Raw genomic sequence first — 20596 nt, forward strand, 5'->3', positions numbered from 1 at the left:
CACTCACTACTCATAAAGCACCCTGGGATCACTCACTACTCACAAAGCACCCTGGGATCACTCACTACTCATAGAGCACCCTGGGATCACTACTCACTACATAAAGCACCCTGGGATCACTCACTACTCATAAAGCACCCTGGGATCACTCACTACTCATAAAGCACCCTGGGATCACTCACTACTCATAAAGCACCCTGGGATCACTCACTACTCACAAAGCACCCTGGGATCACTCACTACTCATAGAGCACCCTGGGATCACTCACTACTCAGAGCACCCTGGGATCACTCACTACTCAGAGCACCCTGGGATCACTCACTACTCATAGAGCACCCTGGGATCACTCACTACTCAGAGCACCCTGGGATCACTCACTACTCATAAAGCACCCTGGGATCACTCACTACTCATAGAGCACCCTGGGATCACTCACTACTCATAAAGCACCCTGGGATCACTCACTACTCATAGAGCACCCTGGGATCACTCACTACTCATAAAGCACCCTGGGATCACTCACTACTCATAAAGCACCCTGGGATCACTCACTACTCATAGAGCACCCTGGGATCACTCACTACTCCTAAAGCACCCTGGAAAGTTTAAATTGGCTAGTGCGTTGAGCCCTCTCCCACTAGGATGAACGATATGCATCTCCTACTGATCTATTGGTAGGACAGGCGCCTGCCTGCCTGTCTGTCACAAAGCCAGCGACTACAAGGAAACGCAGTCTGCTGTCTGTCCCGCCTCCTGGTACAAATTGTGTGCGCTGTATTGGGTTGGTCTAATTTCTCTACACAGAGGAGCCTGGGGAGAGAGCGTGATTTTGGTGGAAATCCTCTTCGCCTAATTATTGATTTCTGCCCCCATTTTTCTTTGGCGTGTTTCACATAGCCAGCCACGCCGATTAGCGGCTCATAGTCGACTATTTACTGAGCTTTGACAACTAAACAGCAAGTGTTGTTTATACAGTGTGTTCAGAAAGTATTCAGACCCCTTCACTTTTTCCAAATGTTGATACATTACATTTCTAACATGGATACAAAAAACAACATCATATCTCATCAGTCTACACACAATACCCCGTAATGACATCACGATACCCGTAATGACATCACAATACCCCGTAATGACATCACGGTACCCCGTAATGACATCACGGTACCCCGTAATGACATCACGATACCCCGTGTAGGGGTCTGAATACTTCCTGAAGGCCCCTGGTGTCTGTCTGACTGAATAAAGTCCATTTCCTATTCCCTGTTTGTCATGGCTATATTTCCACGCTATCGCATCAGGGCAATTAAACCAAAAGGATTTCCTCGGATTAATTTCCTAGGATGTCGGGGCTTGCCAGACTGTGACGCTAAAGAGAGTGACAACGGTCCTCGTCAGTCAGTGTAGCCTAACCAATCACGTTGGTGAGAGCGAGACACTCATTAGTCTGCCTAATTTACGTAGGCGGCTGATGGACCCAAGACTTCATGGTGACCATCTACAGAGGAAGGAGGAAAACCTTCGATGAAGATGGTGAATCATCACTGCAGGAACAATCTGTAGTGTGAAGAGCTTTATTCTGGTCCAGATATTATCGTTCGGGTCCCTCGGGGGCATCCCCTCGAATTTTTAAACAATATTCAGAAATGCGTTGACCTTTAGTAGGGCCTGACTGTCTGAGTTAATCATCAGACATGAATGGAATTCATTAGTGATGCGTATTTCCTGCCGCTTTCTGACGAGGGAACCAGAACGCACATCTGCGTGTGTCTGCGGTGCGCTCATCTGCCTGCTCTGTGTTGCCGTTAGCAGTGACGCTAATCTTCTGGTAGATGGGAAGTCTTAAACCCCCCCCCCCCCGCAAAAAAAAGACTTCTCAATTAAATGTTAACTGGAAAGTAGACTATACCTACCTGGCAGAATGATATGATTTGTTTTAGTCCAGTTGGGTATTTGTTGTTATGGAAACTACCATAGCATGCACTTCATATACACTGCAATACAGCAGCCTCTTGCTAGGTTGAATTAAATGGTAAAATGCCCCCCCCCCAGGCCTGACTTCTTCTATTTGGCTGGCCACTCTATGTAGTGGAAAACACTCAGAGAGAAGACAGGTTAAATGAAGAAGCCAGTGAGGTGATGTCATTGTGTAGTATTATAGGTATATATTATAGATATATATTATAGTATTATAGATATTATAGTATTATATATATATTATAGTATTATCGATATATGTATTATAGATATGTATTATAGTATTATATATATATATATATATATATATTATAGTATTATAGATATATATATTATAGTATTATATATATATATATATATATATATATATATATATATATATATATATATATATATATATATATATATATATATATATATATATATATATATATATATATATATATATATATATATATATATATATAGTAATTTCATTTCTTCTATGCCATTACATTATCGTTTAGAGTCTGTTATGCTTCCCTGGCCAGTTCTAAAAACCTACAGGAATAACGGTTGTTTTAATGTGAGGCGACGTTACCATGGCTGTTCTCCCTCCACACGGTAACCGAGTGATGCTGCTTTCAACTCCAATATGCTTCCTTTTCCTGTTTCTAACCACACACCACACCACACCACACCACACCACACCACACCACACCACACACACCACACCACACACACCACACCACACACACTAAACTCCAATATACTTCCTTTTCCTGTTTCTAACCACACACCACACCACACACACCACACCACACACACCACACACACCACACCACACACACCACACCACACACACTAAACTCCAATATGCTTCCTTTTCCTGTTTCTAACCACACACCACCCAAACACACACACACACACCACACACATACACACACACACACCCCCCCCACACACACACACACTGTAAACTCCAATGTGCTGCCATATCAGAGTCGACTGGAAGTGATTTTTGTTGTCCTTACTCAAACTAATAGTCACTGTGACTCTTAAGTGGGAACAGATTTGAGTTGCATCAGCTGGCAAATTGACTAAGTACATTGAACTTTAAGCTCATTGTTAATTAAATGCACAACTTATTAGGCGGCTTGAACTCTAAACAGATGGAAATAAATGGTTCGTATTAAGTTGATTGAACTGTGAATATGCATTTTCTAACTCCGATGTTTGTTTCTTACATAAACCTCTCAATATCAATATTTTCAAGCTTTTTTGCTACTTAATTAAGAAAAAATATTTTCTTAACTTAAACTTTTTTTTGGTGCTATGAAGCGTTTTTCTTTGTGTTTCCCAACGTCACAGAATGCATTTAATCTGTTTTCTAACACTACAACTTAATGAAGAAATCACTGTGTCACATTGATGTTTTTTAAATTAACAATAGCTGAACAGAGAATTCAGTAGGGAAAGTTAATGCTCCTATCGGTCTTGTTCAAAGCCTTTTCAGTAGGGAAAGTTAATGCCTCTATCGGTCTTGTTCAAAGCCTTTTCAGTAGGGAAAGTTAATGCCCCTATCGGTCTTGTTCAAAGCCTTTTCAGTAGGGAAAGTTAATGCTCCTATCGGTCTTGTTCAAAGCCTTTTCAGTAGGGAAAGTTAATGCTCCTATCGGTCTTGTTCAAAGCCTTTTCAGTAGGGAAAGTTAATGCTCCTATCGGTCTTGTTCAAAGCCTTTTCAGTAGGGAAAGTTAATGCTCCTATCGGTCTTGTTCAAAGCCTTTTCAGTAGGGAAAGTTAATGCTCCTATCGGTCTTGTTCAAAGCCTTTTCAGTAGGGAAAGTTAATGCTCCTATCGGTCTTGTTCAAAGCCTTTTCAGTAGGGAACCTTAATGCTCCTATCGGTCTTGTTCAAAGCCTTTTCAGTAGGGAACCTTAATGCTCCTATCGGTCTTGTTCAAAGCCTTTTCAGTAGGGAAAGTTAATGCTCCTATCGGTCTTGTTCAAAGCCTTTTCAGTAGGGAAAGTTAATGCTCCTATCGGTCTTGTTCAAAGCCTTTTCAGTAGGGAAAGTTAATGCTCCTGTCGGTCTTGTTCAAAGCCTTTTCAGTAGGGAAAGTTAATGCTCCTATCGGTCTTGTTCAAAGCCTTTTCAGTAGGGAAAGTTAATGCTCCTATCGGTCTTGTTCAAAGCCTTTTCAGTAGTTTCAGAACTGGCATCGTGTAGTTCGTTGCCCGACCGACAGACCAGTTTAACTACACTGACGATTACAATTATTATGTTTTTTTATTTTAACTTTTATTATTTATAACCCGTGGTTGTTTATCGCCCTTCGTTGAATGTTCTAGACGGAAGTCCCCCCTGAATAAAAGGGTCTGCTAAATGATCAAACTTAAAGTTTTAAAAAATGTAGTTGCAAAGCATGCTGGGTATTACACTAATCACTTCTCTATTTTTCTGGTTGCTTAAATTCTAATCGTTTTCTTATTTCAGTATGTGACATATCAAGAGTATAGAGAATCATTATACAGTCTAAACTGCCGTGAAAATCTATTTTCCATCACCAAAAATATTGTATTTTCAGCTGTTTTGAAACTGGTGTAGAAAACCGGAAGAAAGACGCAAAGACCGAACATAAGAACGGGAAGCGTAGAAATAACCTACGTAGAACAGATCTACCACTTCTTAGTTTGCTTTTTAACGAGAGTGACTGATCTATAACACATTTCTATGTGCATTTGGTCAGGTCGCTCCAAAAACATGGTACATACTGCATCTGTAAACATTTTAATACCTCGTTGTTCTGACCAGATCATGACTATATCATCTGGGTAAATATCATGAGAATTACTGCCTGTCTTATGGTTAATTGATCGGCTAATTAACATAAACACTTTTATTATCTCCAAGCGGATCTTTGAAGCATTTAGAACAGTCTAAATCCTTGTTAATGTAGCCTCCAGCATCCCAATAAATCCTTGATTTTAGGCAGGCGTAAAGAAACACGATATGAAGAGAGTGTATTTCAGAGCATACAGTAGGTGAACTCCGTCTGTTACCAGGCTACGCTCCTTAGGCTGTAGTTCATTTAGCAGACAAGGTATGCTCAAGTCCTGTGCCATTTCTATTATTTTTAAATATTATATGATTTAGAGTAAGACAACTATAATTTGAATTTGGCTGAATAAAATGTAAAGGATATTTCTCCTGTTCTGGAAGGAGTGTCAAAGGGATAATTTGGAACAGGTCCTGTCCTACACTAGATTTACATTTAGTTGGTAACTTTTTGGTTGTGAATGACACAAACATCATCGTGTTTTACAAGTCAACACATGAGCTGCGTTGACTGTAGGATATTCATATGGGGAAAGTAGCTGCAGAACTGTGTGAGTGATATGGTGTGTGTCATAGTGTGTGTGTGTGTGTGTGTGTGTGAGTGATATGGTGTGTGTAATAATGTGTGTGTGTGTGTTACAGTGCCGAAGGACCCCAGTCCCCAGTGGCGGAGGGTGGTGTGGTCCCATGACTGTGCCCTGCTGGCGTACGCTGACAGTACCGGTACCGTGCGCGTCTTCGACCTCATGGGCAGCGAACTGTTCGTCATCCCCCCGGTAACCACATAAACACACTCATACATACGCACACATATACACACAATGGGCTGGTAGATGTGGTGTTCTGGTGAGAAGTCAGACTCTGGGCTCCGGAGAGGGGGGTCAGTCAGGCTATGCTGCTGTACGCCCCCCATGCTCCTCTCTCTCCTCTCTTTCCCCCCCGGTCTCTCTCTCTCCTCTCTTTCCCCCCCGGTCTCTCTCTCTCTCCTCTCTTTCCCCCCCGGTCTCTCTCTCTCTCCTCTCTTTCCCCCCCGGTCTCTCTCTCTCCTCTCTTTCCCCCCCGGTCTCTCTCTCTCCTCTCTTTCCCCCCCGGTCTCTCTCTCTCCTCTCTTTCCCCCCCCGGTGTCTCTCTCTCTCCTCTCTTTCCCCCCGGTCTCTCTCTCTCTCCTCTCTTTTCCCCCCCGGTCTCTCTCTCTCTCCTCTCTTTCCCCCCCGGTCTCTCTCTCTCCTCTCTTTCCCCCCCGGTCTCTCTCTCTCCTCTCTTTCCCCCCCGGTCTCTCTCTCTCTCCTATTTTCCCCCCCGGTCTCCCTCTCTCTCTACTCATTTCCCCCCGGTCTCCCTCTCTCTCTACTCTTTTCCCCCCGGTCTCTCTCCTCTCTTTCCCCCCCGGTCTCTCTCTCTCTCCTCTCTTTCCCCCCCGGTCTCTCTCTCTCTCCTCTCTTTCCCCCCCGGTCTCTCTCTCTCTCCTCTTTTCCCCCCCTCTCTCTCTCCTCTATTCCCCCCCGGTCTCTCTTCTCTCTCTCCTCATTCCCCCCGGTCTCTCTCTCTCTCCTCATTCCCCCCGGTCTCTCTCTCCTCTTCCTCCCCCCGGTCTCTCTCTCCTCTTCCTCCCCCCGTTCTCTCTCTCCTCTTCCTTCCCCCGGTCTCTCTCTCTCTCCTCTCTTTCCCCCCCCGTCTCTCTCTCTCTCCTCTCTTTCCCCCCCGGTCTCTCTCTCTCCTCTCTTTCCCCCCCGGTCTCTCTCTCTCTCCTCTCTTTCCCCCCCGGTCTCTCTCTCTCTCCTCTCTTTCCCCCCCGGTCTCTCTCTCTCCTCTCTTTCCCCCCCGGTCTCTCTCTCTCCTCTCTTTCCCCCCCGGTCTCTCTCGCTCCTCTCTTTCCCCCCCGGTCTCTCTCTCTCTCCTATTTTCCCCCCCGGTCTCTCTCTCTCTCTACTCTTTTCCCCCCGGTCTCTCTCTCTCTCTACTCTTTTCCCCCCGGTCTCTCTCCTCTCTTTCCCCCCCGGTCTCTCTCTCTCTCCTCTCTTTCCCCCCCGGTCTCTCTCTCTCTCCTCTCTTTCCCCCCCGGTCTCTCTCTCTCTCCTCTTTTCCCCCCCTCTCTCTCTCCTCTATTCCCCCCGGTCTCTCTTCTCTCTCTCCTCATTCCCCCCGGTCTCTCTCTCCTCTTCCTCCCCCCGGTCTCTCTCTCCTCTTCCTCCCCCCGTTCTCTCTCTCCTCTTCCTTCCCCCGGTCTCTCTCTCTCCTCTCTTTCCCCCCCGGTCTCTCTCTCTCTCCTCTCTTTCCCCCCCGGTCTCTCTCTCTCTCCTCTCTTTCCCCCCCGGTCTCTCTCTCTCTCCTCTCTTTCCCCCCCGGTCTCTCTCTCTCTCCTTTCTTTCCCCCCCGGTCTCTCTCTCTCTCCTCTCTTTCCCCCCCCGGTCTCTCTCTCTCCTCTCTTTCCCCCCCGGTCTCTCTCTCCTCTCTTTCCCCCCCGGTCTCTCTCTCTCTCCTCTTTTCCCCCCCTCTCTCTCTCCTCTATTCCCCCCCGGTCTCTCTTCTCTCTCTCCTCATTCCCCCCGGTCTCTCTCTCTCTCCTCATTCCCCCCGGTCTCTCTCTCCTCTTCCTCCCCCCGGTCTCTCTCTCCTCTTCCTCCCCCCGTTCTCTCTCTCCTCTTCCTCCCCCCGGTCTCTCTCTCCTCTTCCTCCCCCCGGTCTCTCTCTCCTCTTCCTCCCCCCGGTCTCTCTCTCCTCTTCCTCCCCCCGGTCTCTCTCTCCTCTTCCTCCCCCCGGTCTCTCTCTCCTCTTCCTCCCCCCGGTCTCTCTCTCCTCTTCCTCCCCCCGGTCTCTCTCTCCTCTTCCTCCCCCCGGTCTCTCTCTCCTCTTCCTCCCCCCAAGGTCTCTCTCTCCTCTTACCCCCCCCCGGTCTCTCTCTCCTCTTACCCCCCCTCGGTCTCTCTCTCCTCTTACCCCCCCCGGTCTCTCTCTCTCCTCTTACCCCCCCCCGGTCTCTCTCTCTCCTCTTACCCCTCCCTCGGTCTCTCTCTCTCCTCTTACCCCTCCCTCGGTCTCTCTCTCCTCTTACCCCTCCCTCGGTCTCTCTCTCTCCTCTTACCCCTCCCTCGGTCTCTCTCTCTCCTCTTACCCCCCCCCCCGGTCTCTCTCTCTCCTCTTACCCCCCCCCCGGTCTCTCTCTCTCCTCTTACCCCCCCCTCGGTCTCTCTCTCCTCTTACCCCCCCCCCGGTCTCTCTCTCTCCTCTTTCCCTGATAGTGTTATTTATGTCTCGTTATTTCAAAGTATTTGATCTTCGTGATCTTTGTTGTCTTGATAAGTAGTAAAATCCTCATGGTTCATCAGATGGTATGAGACGATGTAAGAGCAGGTTAAATGGATCCCCTGTCTCTCTAACTCCTCTCCAGATGGCCAGTTTCCCGGGTGATTTCAGCTACGCCGCAGCAGGCCTGATCTTCCTGGAGTACACGGCCAGTGCTCAGTGGTCGGCTGAGCTGCTCGTCATCACATACGGGGGCGGGCTCAAGAGCTACCTCGTCAGGTATTGGCTCATTGTCATCTCAACCCCTCCGCTTGAACTTTCCGTGTGTGTGTGTGTGTGTGTGTGTGTAAACTCTGAGGTGAGTGGCTTGTCTGTTCCATTACCAGACCGTCTGCTGTCTAATCCTTGTTCAAACACAGACCGTGTGTGTGTGTGTGTGTTTGGCTGTGTGTGTGTGTTTGGCTGTGTGTGTGTGTTTGTGTGTGTGTTTGGCTGTGTGTGTGTGTGTGTGTGTGTGTGTTTGGCTGTGTGTGTGTGTGTGTGTGTTTGGCTGTGTGTGTGTGTGTGTGTGTGTGTGTGTTTGGCTGTGTGTGTGTGTGTGTGTGTGTGTGTTTGGCTGTGTGTGTGTGTGTGTGTGTGTGTTTGGCTGTGTCTGTGGACTAATTAACTGTTCGCTGGGTTTCAAACGGGAATCGATAAATCTTGTGAGTGTCCATGCATGTTAATGTCCGGAAGATTCTCACGATTAATATCCATGAAATTGTTCTCAGTAGAAATATCCGCCGTTGTAGCCAAACATTAGTCTCAACGATATGGACTGTTTGAATCAATCCATCACATTTATCTATAAAGCCCTTTTTATATCAGCAAAGTGCTGTACAGAAACCCCAAGCAGCAAGCAATGCAGGTGTAGAAGCTCTACTGTACTGGGGGTCACAAAGTGCTGTACAGAAACCCAGCCTGAAACCCCAAGCAGCAAGCAATGCAGGTGTAGAAGCACGGTGGCTAGGAAAAACTCCCTAGAAAGGCCAAAACCTAGGAAGAAACCTAGAGAGGAACCAGGCTCTGAGGAGTGACCAGTCCTCTACTGGGTAGAGAGGATCCAGACTCTGAGGGGTGACCAGTCCTCTACTGGGTAGAGAGGAACCAGGCTCTGAGGGGTGACCAGTCCTCTTCTGTCTGTACTGTGTAGACCAGAGGAACCAGGCTCTGAGGGGTGACCAGTCCTCTACTGGGTAGAGAGGAACCAGGCTCTGAGGGGTGACCAGTCCTCTACTGGCTGTACTGGGTAGAGAGGAACCAGGCTCTGAGGGGTGACCAGTCCTCTACTGGCAGTACTGGGTAGAGAGGAACCAGGCTCTGAGGGGTGACCAGTCCTCTACTGGCTGTACTGGGTAGACCAGAGGAACCAGGCTCTGAGGGGTGACCAGTCCTCTACTGGCTGTACTGGGTAGAGAGGAACCAGGCTCTGAGGGGTGACCAGTCCTCTACTGGCTGTACTGGGTAGACCAGAGGAACCAGGCTCAGTGGGGTGACCTGTCCTCTTCTGGCTGTACTGGGTAGAGAGGAACCAGGCTCTGAGGGGTGACCAGTCCTCTACTGACTGTACTGGGTAGAGAGGAACCAGGCTCTGAGCGGTGACCAGTCCTCTTCTGGCTGTACTGGGTAGAGAGGAACCAGGCTCTGAGGGGTGGCCAGTCCTCTTCTGGATGTACCGGGTAGAGAGGAACGAGGCTCTGAGGGGTGGTCAGTCCTCTACTGGCTGTACCGGGTAGAGAGGAACCAGGATCTGAGGGGTGACCAGTCCTCTACTGGCTGTACTGGGTAGACCAGAGGAACCAGGGTCTGAGGGGTGGCCAGTCCTCTTCTGGCTGTACTGGGTAGAGAGGAACCAGGCTCTGAGGGGTGACCAGTCCTCTACTGACTGTACTGGGTAGAGAGGAACCAGGCTCTGAGGGGTGACCAGTCCTCTTCTGGCTGTACTGGGTAGAGAGGAACCAGGCTCTGAGGGGTGGCCAGTCCTCTTCTGGATGTACCGGGTAGAGAGGAACGAGGCTCTGAGGGGTGGTCAGTCCTCTACTGGCTGTACCGGGTAGAGAGGAACCAGGATCTGAGGGGTGACCAGTCCTCTACTGGCTGTACTGGGTAGACCAGAGGAACCAGGGTCTGAGGGGTGGCCAGTCCTCTTCTGGCTGTACTGGGTAGACCAGAGGAACCAGGCTCTGAGGGGTGACCAGTCCTCTACTCGGACTGGGCCAACCAGGCTGGATATAACCCCAACTACTTTGCCAAAGTATAGCCCCCACACCACTAGAGAGATATCAACATACCACCAACTTACCACCCTGAGACAAGGCTGAGTACAGCCCCCACACCACTAGAGAGATATCAACAGACCACCAACTTACTACCCTGAGACCAGGCTGAGTATAGCCCCCACACCACTAGAGAGATATCTTCAACCACCAACTTACCATCCTGAGACAAGGCTGAGTACAGCCCCCACACCACTAGAGAGATATCTTCAACCACCAACTTACCATCCTGAGACCAGGCTGAGTATAGCCCACGAAGATCTAAACCACCGAAACGAGCCAGAAGATAGGAATAGATGGAAGAGCACCAGTAAGCCAGTGACTCAACCCCCAGAATTGGGTCAGAGGCAGATAATCCCAGTGGAGAGAGTATAGGCTGAGTATAGCCCACAAAGATCTCATCCACCCCACGAGCCCGATGTGGCGCAGAACCGGACAGGAAGATCACGTCAGTGACTCAACCCACTCATGTTGAGTATAGTGAAATAAGCCTGCCAGGAGACGACTCACCCCTCGTAGGGACGGCGTAGTAATTAAACCCTGGCAGGAGACGACTCACCCCTCGTAGGGACGGCGTGGTAATTAAACCCTGGCAGGAGACGACTCACCCCTCGTAGGGACGGCATGGTAATTAAACCCTGGCAGGAGACGACTCGCCCCTCGTAGGGACGGTGTGGTAATTAAACCCTGGCAGGAGACGACTCACCCCTCGTAGAGATGGCGTGGTGATTAAACCCTGGCAGGAGATGACTCACCCCTCGTAGGGACGGCGTGGTAATTAAACCCTGGCAGGAGACGACTCGCCCCTCGTAGGGACGGTGTGGTAATTAAACCCTGGCAGGAGACGACTCACCCCTCGTAGAGATGGCGTGGTGATTAAACCCTGGCAGGAGACGACTCACCCCTCGTAGGGACGGCGTGGTGATTAAACCCTGGCAGGAGACGACTCACCCCTCGTAGGGACGGCGTGGTGATTAAACCCTGGCAGGAGACGACTCACCCCTCGTAGGGACGGCGTGGTAATTAAACCCTGGCAGGAGACGACTCACCCCTCGTAGGGACGGCGTGGTAATTAAACCCTGGCAGGAGACGACTCACCCCTCGTAGAGATGGCGTGGTGATTAAACCCTGGCAGGAGACGACTCACCCCTCGTAGGGACGGCGTGGTAATTAAACCCTGGCAGGAGACGACTCACCCCTCGTAGAGATGGCGTGGTGATTAAACCCTGGCAGGAGACGACTCACCCCTCGTAGGGACGGCATGGTAATTAAACCCTGGCAGGAGACGACTCACCCCTCGTAGGGACGGCGTGGTAATTAAACCCTGGCAGGAGACGACTCGCCCCTCGTAGGTACGGCTTATACTGTGTTACGAGTTTAAAATTGATTAAATGTAGATGTTGTGTCCCTGATCTGCACACAATACCCCCGAATGTCAAAGTGGAATTATGTTTTTAGACATTTCTTCAAATTTAATAAAAAGTGTAAATCTGAAAAATCTTGAGTCAATAAGTATTCGACCCCTTTGACAAGCCAGTAAAAATGTGCTTAACAAAGTCACGTAATAACTTGTATGGACTCTCTGTGTGCAATAATAAGTGTTTAACATGATTTGTGAATGACTACCTCATCTCTGTACCCCCACACATACAATTATCTGTGAGGTCCCTCAGTAGAGCAGTGAATTTCACAACACAGATTCAACCACAAAGACCAGGGAGGTTTTCCAATGTCTCACTGAGAAGGGCACCAACTGGTAGATGGATAAAAACATTAAAATAAAAGCAGACATTAAATATCCCTTTAAACATGAAGTTAATTACACGTTGGATGGTGTATCAATACACCCAGTCACTACAAAGATACAGGCGTCCTTCCTAACTCAGTTGCCGGAGAGGAAGGAAACTGCTCAGGGATTTAACCATGAGGCCAATGATAACTTTAAAACAGTAACAGAGTTTAATGGCTGTTATAGGAGAAAACTGAGGATGGATCAACTACATTGTAGTTACTCCACGATACTAAACTAATTGACTAAGTGAAAAGAAGGAAGCCTGTAAAGAATACAATATCCCACAACTTGCATCCTGTTTGAAAATATATGGCAAGACCTGAAAATGGCTGTCTAGCAATGATCAACAACCAACTTGACAGAGCTTGAAGAATTTTGAAAACGATGTGCAAATATTGTATAATCCAGTTGTGTAAAGATTTTAGAGATTTACCCAGAACGACTCACAGCTCTTAGAGACTTACCCAGGAAGACTCACAGCTCTTTGACTTACCCAGGAAGACTCACAGCTCTTAGACTTACCCAGGAAGACTCACAGCTCTTTGACTTACCCAGGAAGACTCACAGCTCTTAGACTTACCCAGGAAGACTCACGACTGTAATCGCTGCCAAAGGTGTTTCTACAAAGTATTGACTCTGGTGTGAATACTTAGGTAAATGAGATATTTCTGTATTTCATTTCCATAGAATTAGCATATATTTCTAAACACGGTTTCACTTTGTAATTTATAAGGTGATGGGTGAGAGAACATTTAATAATGTTGCTGCCTCTACACTCACTACTGGGGAGACTATTGATGCTGCTGCCTCTACACTCACTACTGGGGAGACTATTGATGCTGTTTCCTCTACACTCTCTACTGGGGAGACTATTGATGCTGCTTCCTCTACACTCACTACTGGGGAGACTATTGATGCTGCTACCTCTACACTCACTACTGGGGGGACTATTGATGCTGCTGCCTCTACACTCAGTACTGGGGAGACTATTGATGCTGCTGCCTCTACACTCACTATTTATTTTTTTATTTCACCTTTATTTAACCAGGTAGGCTAGTTGAGAACAAGTTCTCATTTGCAACTGCGACCTGGCCAAGATAAGGCATAGCAGTGTGAACAGACAACACAGAGTTACACATGGAGTAAACAATTAACAAGTCAATAACACAGTAGAAAAAAGGGGAGTCTATATATACATTGTGTGCAAAAGGCATGGGAAGGTAGGCAAATAATTACAATTATGCAGATTAACACTGGAGTGATAAATGATCAGAAGGTTATGTACAGGTAGAGATATTGGTGTGCAAAAGAGCAGAAAAATAAATAAATAAAAACAGTATGGGGATGAGGTAGGTGAAAATGGGTGGGCTATTTACCAATAGACTATGTACAGCTGCAGCGATCGGTTAGCTGCTCAGATAGCAGATGTTTGAAGTTGGTGAGGGAGATAAAAGTCTCCAACTTCAACGATTTTTGCAATTCGTTCCAATCACAGGCAGCAGAGAACTGGAACGAAAGGCGGCCAAATGAGGTGTTGGCTTTAGGGATGATCAGTGAGATACACCTGCTGGAGCGCGTGCTACGGATGGGTGTTGCCATCGTAACCAGTGAACTGAGATAAGGCGGAGCTTTACCTAGCATGGACTTGTAGATGACCTGGAGCCAGTGGGTCTGGCGACGAATATGTAGCGAGGGCCAGCCGACTAGAGCATACAAGTCGCAGTGGTGGGTGGTATAAGGTGCTTTAGTGACAAAACGGATGGCACTGTGATAAACTGCATCCAGTTTGCTGAGTAGAGTGTTGGAAGCAATTTTGTAGATGACATCGCCGAAGTCGAGGATCGGTAGGATAGTCAGTTTTACTAGGGTAAGTTTGGCGGCGTGAGTGAAGGAGGCTTTGTTGCGGAATAGAAAGCCGACTCTTGATTTGATTTTCGATTGGAGATGTTTGATATGGGTCTGGAAGGAGAGTTTAGAGTCTAGCCAGACACCTAGGTACTTATAGATGTCCACATATTCAAGGTCGGAACCATCCAGGGTGGTGATGCTGGTCAGGCGTGCGGGTGCAGGCAGCGAACGGTTGAAAAGCATGCATTTGGTTTTACTAGCGTTTAAGAGCAGTTGGAGGCCACGGAAGGAGTGCTGTATGGCATTGAAGCTCGTTTGGAGGTTAGATAGCACAGTGTCCAAGGACGGGCCGGAAGTATATAGAATGGTGTCGTCTGCGTAGAGGTGGATCAGGGAATCGCCCGCAGCATGAGAAACATCATTGATATATACAGAGAAAAGAGTCGGCCCGAGAATTGAACCCTGTGGCACCCCCATAGAGACTGCCAGAGGACCGGACAGCATGCCCTCCGATTTGACACACTGAACTCTGTCTGCAAAGTAATTGGTGAACCAGGCAAGGCAGTCATCCGAAAAACCGAGGCTACTGAGTCTGCCGATAAGAATACGGTGATTGACAGAGTCGAAAGCCTTGGCAAGGTCTATGAAGACGGCTGCACAGTACTGTCTTTTATCGATGGCGGTTATGATATCGTTTAGTACCTTGAGCGTGGCTGAGGTACACCCGTGACCGGCTCGGAAACCAGATTGCACAGCGGAGAAGGTACGGTGGGATTCAAGATGGTCAGTGATCTGTTTGTTGACTTGGCTTTCGAAGACCTTAGATAGGCAGGGCAGGATGGATATTGGTCTGTAACAGTTTGGGTCCAGGGTGTCGCCCCCTTTGAAGAGGGGGATGACTGCGGCAGCTTTCCAATCCTTGGGGATCTCAGACGATATGAAAGAGAGGTTGAACAGGCTGGTAATAGGGGTTGCGACAATGGCGGCGGATAGTTTCAGGAATAGAGGGTCCAGGAATAGAGGGTCCAGATTGTCAAACTACTGGGGAGACTAGTGATGCTGCTTCCTCTACACTCACTACTGGGGAGATTATTGATACTGTTTCCTCTACACTCACTACTGGGGAGACTATTGATGCTGCTTCCTATACACTCACTACTGGGGAGACTATTGATGCTGTTTCCTCTACACTCACTACTGGGGAGACTATTGATGCTGCTTCCTATACACTCACTACTGGGGAGACTATTGATGCTGTTTCCTCTACACTCACTACTGGGGAGACTATTGATGCTGCTGCCTCTACACTCTCTACTGGGGAGACTATTGATGCTGCTGCCTCTACACTCACTACTGGGGAGACTATTGATGCTGCTGCCTCTACACTCACTACTGGGGAGACTATTGATGCTTTTTCCTCTACACTCACTACTGGGGAGACTATTGATGCTGCTTCCTCTACACTCACTACTGGGGAGAATATTGATGCTGTTTCCTCTACACTCACTACTGGGGAGACTATTGATGCTGCTTCCTCTACACTCACTACTGGGGAGACTATTGATGCTGCTTCCTATACACTCACTACTGGGGAGACTATTGATGCTGCTGCCTCTACACTCACTACTGGGGGGACTATTGATGCTGCTGCCTCTACACTCACTACTGGGGAGACTATTGATGCTGCTGCCTCTACACTCACTACTGGGGAGACTATTGATGCTGCTGCCTCTACACTCACTACTGGGGAGACTAGTGATGCTGTTTCCTCTACACTCACTACTGGGGAGATTATTGATACTGTTTCCTCTACACTCACTACTGGGGAGACTATTGATGCTGCTTCCTATACACTCACTACTGGGGAGACTATTGATGCTGTTTCCTCTACACTCACTACTGGGGAGACTATTGATGCTGCTGCCTCTACACTCACTACTGGGGAGACTATTGATGCTGCTTCCTCTACACTCACTACTGGGGAGACTATTGATGCTGTTTCCTCTACACTCACTACTGGGGAGACTATTGATGCTGTTTCCTCTACACTCACTACTGGGGAGACTATTGATGCTGTTGCCTCTACACTCTCTACTGGGGAGACTATTGATGCTGCTGCCTCTACACTCACTACTGGGGAGACTATTGATCCTGCTTCCTCTACACTCACTACTGGGGAGACTATTGATGCTGCTGCCTCTACACTCACTACTGGGGAGACTATTGATGCTGTTTCCTCTACACTCACTACTGGGGAGACTATTGATGCTGTTTCCTCTACACTCACTACTGGGGAGACTATTGATGCTGTTGCCTCTACACTCTCTACTGGGGAGACTATTGATGCTGCTGCCTCTACACTCACTACTGGGGAGACTATTGATCCTGCTTCCTCTACACTCACTACTGGGGAGACTATTGATGCTGCTGCCTCTACACTCACTACTGGGGAGACTATTGATGCTGTTTCCTCTACACTCACTACTGGGGAGACTATTGATGCTGCTGCCTCTACACTCTCTACTGGGGAGACTATTGATGCTGCTGCCTCTACACTCACTACTGGGGAGACTATTGATGCTGTTTCCTCTACACTCACTACTGGGGAGACTATTGATGCTGTTTCCTCTACACTCACTACTGGGGAGACTATTGATGCTGCTGCCTCTACACTCACTACTGGGGAGACTATTGATGCTGCTTCCTCTACACTCACTACTGGGGAGACTAGGGGGCTCCCCCTGCCTGGTCTGTGTGAAATACTGACAGTAAACTAGACTGGGGGCTCCCCCTGTCTGGTCTGGTCTGTGTGAAATACTGACAGTATACTAGACTGGGGGCTCCCCCTGTCTGGTCTGTGTGAAATACTGACAGTATACTAGACTGGGGGCTCCCCCTGCCTGGTCTGGTCTGTGTGAAATACTGACAGTATAATGGACTGGGGGCTCCCCCTGCCTGGTCTGGTCTGTGTGAAATACCAACAGTATAATAGACTGGGGGCTCCCCCTGCCTGGTCTGTGTGAAATACTGACAGTATACTAGACTGGGGGCTCCCCCTGTCTGGTCTGTGTGAAATACTGACAGTATACTAGACTGGGGACTCCCCCTGCCTGGTCTGGTCTGTGTGTAATACTGACAGTATAATGGACTTGGGACTCCCCCTGCCTGGTCTGTGTGAAATACTGACAGTATAATGGACTGGGGACTCCCCCTGTCTGGTCTGTGTGAAATACTGACAGTATAATGGACTGGGGACTCCCCCTGCCTGGTCTGGTCTGTGTGAAATACTGACAGTATACTAGACTGGGGGCTCCCCCTGCCTGGTCTGGTCTGTGTGTAATACTGACAGTATACTAGACTGGGGGCTCCCCCTGCCTGGTCTGGTCTGTGTGTAATACTGACAGTATACTAGACTGGGGCCTCCCCCTGCCTGGTCTGTGTGAAATACTGACAGTATACTAGACTGGGGGCTCCCCCTGCCTGGTCTGGTCTGTGTGAAATACTGACAGTATACTAGACTGGGGGCTCCCCCTGCCTGGTCTGGTCTGTGTGTAATACTGACAGTATACTAGACTGGGGCCTCCCCCTGCCTGGTCTGGTCTGTGTGAAATACTGACAGTATACTAGACTGGGGACTCCCCCTGTCTGGTCTGGTCTGTGTGAAATACTGACAGTATACTAGACTGGGGGCTCCCCCTGCCTGGTCTGTGTGAAATACTGACAGTATACTAGACTGGGGGCTCCCCCTGCCTGGTCTGTGTGAAATACTGACAGTATACTAGACTGGGGACTCCCCCTGTCTGGTCTGGTCTGTGTGAAATACTGACAGTATAATGGACTGGGGGCTCCCCCTGCCTGGTCTGGTCTGTGTGAAATACTGACAGTATACTAGACTGGGGCCTCCCCCTGCCTGGTCTGGTCTGTGTGAAATACTGACAGTATACTACACTGGGGGCTCCCCCTGCCTGGTCTGGTCTGTGTGAAATACTGACAGTATACTAGACTGGGGACTCCCCCTGTCTGGTCTGTGTTAAATACTGACAGTATACTAGACTGGGGACTCCCCCTGCCTGGTCTGGTCTGTGTGAAATACTGACAGTATACTAGACTGGGGCCACCCCCTGCCTGGTCTGTGTGAAATACTGACAGTATACTAGACTGGGGACTCCCCCTGCCTGGTCTGGTCTGTGTGAAATACTGACAGTATAATGGACTGGGGACTCCCCCTGCCTGGTCTGTGTGAAATACTGACAGTATACTAGACTGGGGACTCCCCCTGCCTGGTCTGTGTGAAATACTGACAGTATACTAGACTGGGGACTCCCCCTGCCTGGTCTGTGCTGAGTGAAATACTGACAGTATACTAGACTGGGGACTCCCCCTGCCTGGTCTGGTCTGTGTGAAATACTGACAGTATACTAGACTGGGGACTCCCCCTGTCTGGTCTGTGCTGAGTGAAATACTGACAGTATACTAGACTGGGGACTCCCCCTGCCTGGTCTGTGTGAAATACTGACAGTATACTAGACTGGGGACTCCCCCTGCCTGGTCTGGTCTGTGTGAAATACTGACAGTATACTAGACTGGGGACTCCCCCTGCCTGGTCTGGTCTGTGTGAAATACTGACAGTATACTAGACTGGGGACTCCCCCTGTCTGGTCTGGTCAGTGTGAAATACTGACAGTATACTAGACTGGGGACTCCCCCTGTCTGGTCTGGTCTGTGTGAAATACTGACAGTATACTAGACTGGGGACTCCCCCTGCCTGGTCTGGTCTGTGTGAAATACTGACAGTATACTAGACTGGGGACTCCCCCTGCCTGGTCTGGTCTGTGTGAAATACTGACAGTATACTAGACTGGGGACTCCCCCTGCCTGGTCTGTGTGAAATACTGACAGTATACTAGACTGGGGACTCCCCCTGCCTGGTCTGGTCTGTGTGAAATACTGACAGTATACTAGACTGGGGACTCCCCCTGCCTGGTCTGGTCTGTGTGAAATACTGACAGTATACTAGACTGGGGACTCCCCCTGCCTGGTCTGGTCTGTGTGAAATACTGACAGTATACTAGACTGGGGACTCCCCCTGCCTGGTCTGGTCTGTGTGAAATACTGACAGTATACTAGACTGGGGACTCCCCCTGCCTGGTCTGTGTGAAATACTGACAGTATACTAGACTGGGGACTCCCCCTGCCTGGTCTGTGTGAAATACTGACAGTATACTAGACTGGGGACTCCCCCTGCCTGGTCTGTGTGAAATACTGACAGTATACTAGACTGGGGACTCCCCCTGCCTGGTCTGTGTGAAATACTGACAGTATACTAGACTGGGGGCTCCCCCTGCCTGGTCTGGTCTGTGTGAAATACTGACAGTATAATGGACTGGGGCCTCCCCCTGCCTGGTCTGGTCTGTGTGAAATACTGTCAGTATACTAGACTGGGGACTCCCCCTGTCTGGTCTGGTCTGTGTGAAATACTGTCAGTATAATGGACTGGGGACTCCCCCTGCCTGGTCTGTGTGAAATACTGACAGTATACTGGACTGGGGACTCCCCCTGCCTGGTCTGTGTGAAATACTGACAGTATACTAGACTGGGGACTCCCCCTGCCTGGTCTGTGTGAAATACTGACAGTATACTAGACTGGGGACTCCCCCTGCCTGGTCTGTGTGAAATACTGACAGTATACTAGACTGGGGGCTCCCCCTGCCTGGTCTGGTCTGTGTGATATACTGACAGTATAATGGACTGGGGACTCCCCCTGCCTGGTCTGTGTGTAATACTGACAGTATACTAGACTGGGGGCTCCCCCTGCCTGGTCTGGTCTGTGTGTAATACTGACAGTATACTAGACTGGGGGCTCCCCCTGCCTGGTCTGGTCTGTGTGAAATACTGACAGTATACTAGACTGGGGACTCCCCCTGCCTGGTCTGGTCTGTGTGAAATACTGACAGTATAATGGACTGGGGACTTCCCCTGCCTGGTCTGGTCTGTGTGAAATACTGACAGTATACTAGACTGGGGGCTCCCCCTGCCTGGTCTGGTCTGTGTGAAATACTGACAGTATAATGGACTGGGGACTTCCCCTGCCTGGTCTGGTCTGTGTGAAATACTGACAGTATACTAGACTGGGGGCTCCCCCTGCCTGGTCTGGTCTGTGTGAAATACTGACAGTATACTAGACTGGGGACTCCCCCTGCCTGGTCTGTGTGAAATACTGACAGTATACTAGACTGGGGACTCCCCCTGCCTGGTCTGTGTGAAATACTGACAGTATACTAGACTGGGGGCTCCCCCTGCCTGGTCTGGTCTGTGCGAAATACTGACAGTATACTAGACTGGGGGCTCCCCCTGCCTGGTCTGTGTGAAATACTGACAGTATACTAGACTGGGGGCTCCCCCTGCCTGGTCTGTGTGAAATACTGACAGTATACTAGACTGGGGGCTCCCCCTGTCTGGTCTGGTCTGTGTGAAATACTGACAGTATACTAGACTGGGGACTCCCCCTGCCTGGTCTGGTCTGTGTGAAATACTGACAGTATACTAGACTGGGGACTCCCCCTGCCTGGTCTGGTCTGTGTGAAATACTGACAGTATACTA

General features: G+C 49.0%; 1 protein-coding gene across 1 annotated transcript in view; it reads left to right on the plus strand.

The window, feature by feature from the left end:
• Nucleotides 1-20596, plus strand: part of nbas (NBAS subunit of NRZ tethering complex) — a 296853-nt gene that overhangs the window by 8909 nt on the left and 267348 nt on the right. The window contains 2 exon segments of the mRNA XM_090233327.1: nucleotides 5440-5573; nucleotides 8186-8319. Coding sequence (XP_090089453.1) covers nucleotides 5440-5573; nucleotides 8186-8319 — 268 coding nt within the window.

Source organism: Oncorhynchus mykiss, chromosome 4, assembly GCF_057628025.1.
Source record: "Oncorhynchus mykiss isolate SJ-2025 chromosome 4, ASM5762802v1, whole genome shotgun sequence".
Taxonomy (NCBI): domain Eukaryota; kingdom Metazoa; phylum Chordata; class Actinopteri; order Salmoniformes; family Salmonidae; genus Oncorhynchus; species Oncorhynchus mykiss.